General features: G+C 47.7%; 1 protein-coding gene across 1 annotated transcript; it reads left to right on the top strand.

The window, feature by feature from the left end:
- The first annotated feature begins 3783 nt into the window (after window positions 1–3783).
- Window positions 3784–6639, top strand: LOC104460325 (transmembrane and immunoglobulin domain-containing protein 1-like). The gene is made up of 5 exons (XM_010078438.1): window positions 3784–3862; window positions 4456–4734; window positions 5230–5508; window positions 6230–6333; window positions 6607–6639. Exons 1-5 carry the CDS (start codon window positions 3784–3786, stop codon window positions 6637–6639), a joined length of 774 nt encoding a protein of 257 aa, XP_010076740.1.
- The last annotated feature ends 521 nt before the right edge of the window (window positions 6640–7160 follow it).

Here is a 7160-nt window from a genome sequence, read left to right on the forward strand (position 1 = left end):
CTCGCCTGCGGGGTTGCAGCTCCTGTGGGTGGGTATCCAGTAGATGGCATCCGTGTCCGACACTTGTGCTGGAGCTTCACCCTCCTGAGGGCTTCTCTTGTGCTTTATTTATCTCAGAGTCTGTTTCTTCATTAATGCCTGCTTTTCATTTGAATGTTTAACACCCTCTAAGCAATTGATTTTAAAACTTAAAAATATCCACTGATGTAGTGGTCTTTTCACTATTCTTATTCCTTCCCAAGAATAAAAATCACGTATCACTTCTCTGCGTTCAGTGGCATAGTGTGGGACCTTTTATAGAAGGACGATCAGGAAATAGAGCTATTAACAAAATTAGGGAAAAAACACTTGAGATCTGTCCATCTCAACAGTGGAAAATATGTGGGGTATGGGCTGGGAGTCTGAGAAATCAGGGCACATCACATCTCTATAGTCTTTATACCTGGGGAAAAATAGGTTTTGTGTGAGGGAACAGGAGTGCTGAGTAAATGCGAGGAGCATTCCCTGACAGCTTCATTTTCCAGCCCAGATATCTGGCAAGCGGAGGCAGTGGGTTTGGGTGTTACAGTCATTCTCCAACAATGGAAGTGTTGCAAAATATATAGCACCGCATATTAAAAAGGGATTAGGAGCGGGGAACCACAATGAGTAGGAAGACAGGAGCAGCCTTTGAGCAGAGCCCCAGGCACTGTTGCAGAAACATGTTTTCTGGAGCAGGATTACAGCCCTGTTACAGGCATTGTTTGCCTGACAAACCAACCCCTAGATACAATCCCTGGCTTCCACACGTCTGTGCAGATCCTCCCATGCCCCAGACTCCAAGAGCAACCCTCAGCCCTCACAACACTGTTGAATATAAATCGAGTTCTCGTCTGCCAGGGGAAATGCAGAGGACTGTGAGCTGTGCCCTGCCCCAGAAGCACGGAGGACCCCCAAGCGGAACCCAAACTGCTCTGAAGTTTGGAGTCAGAGGATAAGAGACCCAGTGGAAAAGAAACTTCAACCAATCTCTATCACATTCTAAATCTTCTCTTCTCAGGTTTCTAAGGCTTGGATTACACCAGAATAGACTGGTGTTTATTAATTAATTCCCTTTAGGGCTGGTCAGAGTCCCATTTAACAGCAGTGTTATTCTGGGTTTGTTGGTCCACCGTTGCCATAAGGATGACAAGCAGGAACCGGTGCGGTGGATTACCCTGGCTCTAGCCCAAGTCTGTCTAATCCAGCCCTGACAGTGCCCGATCCAAATACCTCAAATGAGGGGGCTGGATCCTTCGCCGTGGGGAGTTCCAGAGTATCTGCCTCACTGAGGAGGTTCCTCCCAGCCTGAGTCATTAGTGGCTGCTCTACATTCTGGCACATGAGGTTTCCATCCCTCCTAAACGTAATGGAAAGGTGGATAACACAACCCACAGAACTCTAGACCTCAGTAATTAGACACCCACAAGATAATTACGCCCTGTATAAAAAGTGTAAAAAGTAATTGCGAAAGTAATCCTTTATCAGTTTAAAAATGCTGCCTTTGAGTGCCTCTAGCCAAGTAATACCTTGCTTTTCTAGTCTCTCTTCCTTCAGATCTCAAAGCCCATTGCAAAACAGGACGCTGCCACTGCCTTCATTTAAAAAATGTAAACCAGATCAACCTCAGCTCCCCTTGCTGCCCATCACAAGTGCCTCTGGCCAAGTAATACCTTGCTTTTCTAGTCTCCCTTCAGATCTCAAAGCCCATTGCAAAACAGGACGCTGCCACTGCCTTCATTTAAAAAATGTAAACCAGATCAACCTCAGCTCCCCTTGCTGCCCATCACACAGACCTGCTGCAAACCTGGGACAGAATTTTTCCCAGGTCCCACTTGATGCTGCACCTTTGCATCATGACAAACCCACCACAGAACAGCTGTTGTCTGACAATTTTTCCCCTTACTCTCATTTCTAGACCCCAAAAATACTCCCAAACTCCATACTTTCATTCTTTATGTCCACCCTTACCCTGAACACCTCCTTCTTCCCCTGGATTATCATCGCAATGCCGTGACCAGAGGGAGCACAGACCTGCCCGCATTCTCCTGCCTTTGGCTCACGTCTTGGCAGGAGCGCAGGAGCACACGAGCCGCTTCCCAGCCTGTTCCTTTGCATTCCTCTCTATTTCAACTCAGCTTAGTAACCACAAAGATCACTTTTACTCTTAGGAAGCGCAGTTTGATTGAAGTTGATACCAGATCATAAGCCAAAATTTAGTCAGATACTACAAGGACAGGACATGTAACTTCCTAAAAATGGTGGAAGAAGCTAGATTTATGTCTTAAAATTTCTTAAATTGAGTTTCAAGGTAAAAAGTGAGTTAAACTGAACACTAATTTCTAAACCAGCAGTTTTCTAGAAGGCAGGCTGAGTACTGTCTCTTTAAGGGACTTTTGTAAACATATTTTTTAATGGAAAATGATTCCCTGTTAATTTTAAGGGCAAACCAATTAATGGAAAATTATTCCCTGTTAATTTTAAGGGCAAACCAATGAACATAGAAAAAGTTATATTAAGAAACACTCCAACGTGACCCATGTTTGCAACAGCCCCACAAATAAACAGCGCTGTCTGCTCCCAGGCTCTCTGCATCCAGCCAGCCTCGGAGCAGAAGCCCTCACTGCCCACCCCTGCACCGGATCACTGTGTCTGCAGGTGAAAAAAATGCTGAGGACGTGTCCCGGGCTCCTCCTGCTCATGAAATGCACTTTATGGCTCTGCTGAGCCAGTTCCTGCTGAAAAAAATGCCCTGTGCCCGCGGGGACACTGACAGCGGTGAGAACACAAGCAGCCCATCGTCTGCAGCCATGTCACCATCATCCTGCTGACTGTTTTCCCCGTAGCCGAGCACTTCAGTGCCCTCCACAGACATGCAACCTGTGCTCACAGCTGTCCCAGCAACGGGGGGACACTCACCCGACATCGCGGGGTGCCCAGGGGCTGAGCTAACCACCGGAGCACCCTGAGGATACACATCAGTGAGCAGCATCTCTGCTCTCTCCTCTGCAAACACGCAGTTCAAAGTCTGAACCAGTGCGTCTTCTCATTTTCCAGTCAAAGGAGGACACAGCGAGAGAGCTTTGGGCAGGAAGGGGCACATCGGAGTCTCCTCCTGCTCTAGGATAATCTAGGATAAACTTCCTACAGCTTGAAACAGCGTCATGAATGCCCAGAAAGCTGAGAGGAAAAAGGTATTATTTTTGGCTGAAGATCTTTATAGCTGATGCAGGAACTCTCATTAGTTACTTATTGCCTCGGCAAGTCTCATAAAACAGCCATCAGAGCCCAGCAAATACTCTTCTTCAGTGTTCTGGCAGCTCAGAAATCCAGGAATTGAACGAGGCCTTGAACCCATTTTATGGACTCACTTCTTACTGAGCCACCATAAAATATTAAAATTCAGACCTTATAAATAAGGAGGGGAAAGAGCTGTGCACTTCCTGGCAGAAGCAGCCTCTCCAGAGACTCTTCCCAAGGTAAGTCGGGTGCTATGCGTCCCAGAGATGGATTCCCCTGATGACTGGCGACATCGAACTCATGCAACAGAGATTAGAGACTTAAATCTCCTTGATTCTGCTCTGCGCTGGCAAAGGACCTGCAACAAATCGACTGAGTTTATTCCCCGGTGACCCTGTCCCTGCGTGTTGAGGGCTTTCCCCAGGGTGTCGGATGGCAGCAAGCAATTAAGCCCCTGCGAGCCCCAAGCAGAGGCAGCAACGCTGTGCCCCTCTCTCCAACAGACACCAGCTGAGCTCCCCCGAGATGGCGCAGAGAAGCAGCCTCGCAGTCCCCTGTGAAGTGCCTGTCCTTGCTGTTTGCTTTTTGGCATGCCTAGCCACAGGTAAGCAACGGAAAAAATCCGTCGTGGCTTTGGCCAAGCCCCATCACGCCGACATACGGAACAGTCCGGGGTTGGGCAGTGCCCAGGGTGATGTGCCACACCAGCACGCTGGCTCTCAGATGTTCTGGGGGTTGTTAACTACTTCATACTCTCAAGCGCATTCACCTCCAACCAAAAACCAGCGTATCAAACTGTGGGTGTAAATCCAGAGGGCACAGGTATGCTGCCAGCATGATTTGCAGCAGGAGGGTCTGCAAGGATGGGATGAGGAATGGAGGATGTGGATGATCTTTTGCTCTTGTGTTACAACATCACCGCTGGTCTTCAGACCTTTTCTGGTAACAGTCAGGCTGCGGTGTTCTTGCAGTCAGTTGCAAAAGCCTGACTGTTATTTTACATAAGTGTGAAGGGAGCTTTGTGATGAAGACACTTCTTGTCTCAAAAACTGAAGTCCCACCTGAAAACAGCTGTTAGATTGAAGCCTGAAACTCAGTCCATCCCCAAGGTCAAGGCCTGGAGAAGCTAACAGGGTAGTTTTTGTGCGAAGGGTAGAGCTTAGGAAGCTTAGTGCCCTTGTTCTCCTTCTTTTGCAGGCTTGGAACTGTCTGTAAATAACCACGCTGCCGACTTCTCCGTGTCTGCACTCCCTGACTCTACCGTCTCCCTCTCCTGCCTAGTCCAGAACGGCAGCCAGGCTGAGGAGCTGCACTGGTACCGGGGAGAAGGGAAGGTGGATCTGAAAAACGGGAATAAAGTGAACATCAGTAACATCTGTGTGTCCCCAGTCACCGAGTCTGACAACGGAGTCACCTTCAGATGTCAGCTGGCACGGGACAAGTCTGTCCGCGTGTCTGTGATCCTGGATGTCCCGTGTGAGTCGCAGTGGGGGATCTCTGTGCAGAACGGCTGGGGTGGGATGAAATCATGGGCTGAACACTTCAGTGTCTGGGCGCGAGGTGAAGGCGGGGTGTTTTGCACCCTTGTGTGCTGTCTTCAGCAAGAAAAAATGCGTTTAGGAGGAGATAACTCACGTGATAAGACACTCCCTTTCCACAGTGGTGCTTATGGCCTGATGCAATGCTGCTTTTATAGGGAGTGGGTGGGCCCTTAAGTAAGATGTCCTGGATGTGTCCCTGCCTCCACCTAGATTCTTTCCCAAGGATACAAGTCAGGGCAGAGGAGTCTCGGGAGTGACCACCTCTGCCACTGATTGCCCTGCCGATTCCGGGGGATCATGAAAGGCTGCACAAAGGTGATGTGCTGCACCACTGAACAAGGTGCACAAGGGATGTGTAAAGGGAACTTATTTTGTGTCAAATGGTGGGCAGCATTATCAATAACCCATTGAACTGCATTCTTGTGAACAGTTCCTCCCCAGCTGTCTGGAGCAGAGTCCCTCCAAGTTGAAGAAAACAAAGATGTTACTCTGACCTGCAATGCCAAATCCAACCCTCAAGCCCAAGGAATTTGGTATAAGAACAACAGCACCTTGACCCTACAGCAAAATCATCACCAGCTGCACCAGACCAGCGAGGTCTTTCAGCTCTCTATCCTAAAAGTACAGAAGTCTGACAATGGGACCTACACCTGCGTGGTGAAATCTCCTTTGGGAGAGGGGAGAAGGGATTTCCACCTGACAGTTGAAGGTAACAAGGCTGCTGCCAAACAAGAAGCTTTACAAATAACACTCCATTCTCTTTTATAATGATAGCAATCCATTTATATTAAGAATTGTAAGCAGAAAGTGATAAATTTGCTCAACTTCAGAGGGCACAGCAACAGCAAGGAGCTCTCCTTGCACTTGTGCCTGGACCACAGCACCAGGAAGGGCCCTTCCTGCTCTACCTCTTATTCAAAGGCATTTGGCAAGCATTACCTGAGGCAGGCTCATCCGGCTGTCTCGCTCCCCATGGTGGCAGGGCACCTTAGGTCTTACTTGAAGCTTCTTACTCCAACCATAGTATTCTGTCATGCCCAAAGAGCTGCTCAAGGCAAGAGAGGAGTTGTCCTTCAGCAGATACTACAGCCCTGTGCACAACAGGGAGGCAGAAGCCTCGCAGGGGCTGGATGCTCAGGTCTCAGATGCCCCAGTGATGCTGGGTGAGGTAACAGAGCGCCTTGCAGATCTTCTTCTTCAGGGACCAATGTTTCAATTCTTCCTTCAGTCCGCCAAAATACAGGCTTGGCTCCCTTCTTCCTAGGCAACTAATCCACACAGTCAGCCTGTGGACAGCAGAGAGAGCAACAGTTCAAATCAGCACTGACAGCCATGGGAAAAGAAATGTCTTTCTGCAGTTCTGTAAAATGTTCTGGTTTATATGACTGTACCAATCTATCACATATTCAACCTCCTCTCCCTCTTGACAGATAAAAAACCTGTTTTTCCCAAGGAGGCTGTTATTGCTGCTGTCGTGGTGGTTATACTCACGGTGCTTTTTGGAATTGTGGCTCGAAGAGATAAAATTTTTAAGGTACAGTAAGCTCTAGTTTCTTAGGAAAAAAATAGTACTGTTTTGCTGCATTGCACTGGGGTTTTTTTTTAACCTTTTCTATGCTACTTTGTAGTGTTGCCTTCCCCTCTTAGAGGATTGCTATGTACTACCTCCTGCTTTGGAATTACCAGTAGATAAATCGAATATTAGACATTTTAAGGTGGAAGGCATTACATACTTACAAGATATTAGGAAAAATATCCCTATGGCCAGGAAATACAAAATATAACAAGATTGTTTCTTTATTTTCAGTGCTTCAAAAGATCAAGTGAAACAGCACTGTAAGTATTGGACTGCTTATTCAGGCATCTTCCAAATGAATCACCTTCTTTAAGCCTTGACAGAACCCAGGAACCGAAAGAGCACTCACCACGCTAAACCCAGACATGCTGAGTTCCCAAGCTCTTGTTCTGGCTGGCTGACACGAGCCCACAGCTTCTCTCCCAGTGGAGGGGGTCCACGGCAGGACACACATAGCACACAGTACAGCTCCTGCCCTTGTCCTGGCTGTCCCAGGGTCCTGGCTGTGCCGGTGGGGAGGCAGTGGGGAAAAAACGTAACAGTGTATCCCCAGCCTGCTGAAAGCTTTCTGGGGCTGAATGCAGTCTGGGTGAATTCAGTTAACATGTTTTTTTTCATAATAGGTGATTTTTCATTTATTTTCATTTTGCTGCAGGTAAAGACCACAAGGTTCCTGTGCATACCCAGAAAACATCATTTCTAGTGGTGGAACATAAACCCTTCCGGAAGATGATGAGATAAAGCACTGAAACAAGTTTTTTTTGGGGTCAAGTTTATATGGTCTT

The sequence above is a fragment of the Pterocles gutturalis genome, unplaced genomic scaffold (genome assembly GCF_000699245.1).
Source record: "Pterocles gutturalis isolate BGI_N339 unplaced genomic scaffold, ASM69924v1 scaffold1683, whole genome shotgun sequence".
In the NCBI taxonomy this organism is placed as follows: Eukaryota; Metazoa; Chordata; class Aves; order Pterocliformes; family Pteroclidae; genus Pterocles; species Pterocles gutturalis.

What these genes read in the sequence shown, in the direction of transcription:
- LOC104460325 (XM_010078438.1), top strand. Translation starts at nt 3,784, where the DNA reads ATGGCGCAGAGAAGCAGCCTCGCAGTCCCCTGTGAAGTGCCTGTCCTT. An exon ending in TTTGGCATGCCTAGCCACAG is followed by an intron (nt 3,863 to 4,455) that starts GTAAGCAACGGA and finishes CTTCTTTTGCAG; the next exon opens with GCTTGGAACTGTCTGTAAAT. An exon ending in GAAGAGATAAAATTTTTAAG is followed by an intron (nt 6,334 to 6,606) that starts GTACAGTAAGCT and finishes CTTTATTTTCAG; the next exon opens with TGCTTCAAAAGATCAAGTGA.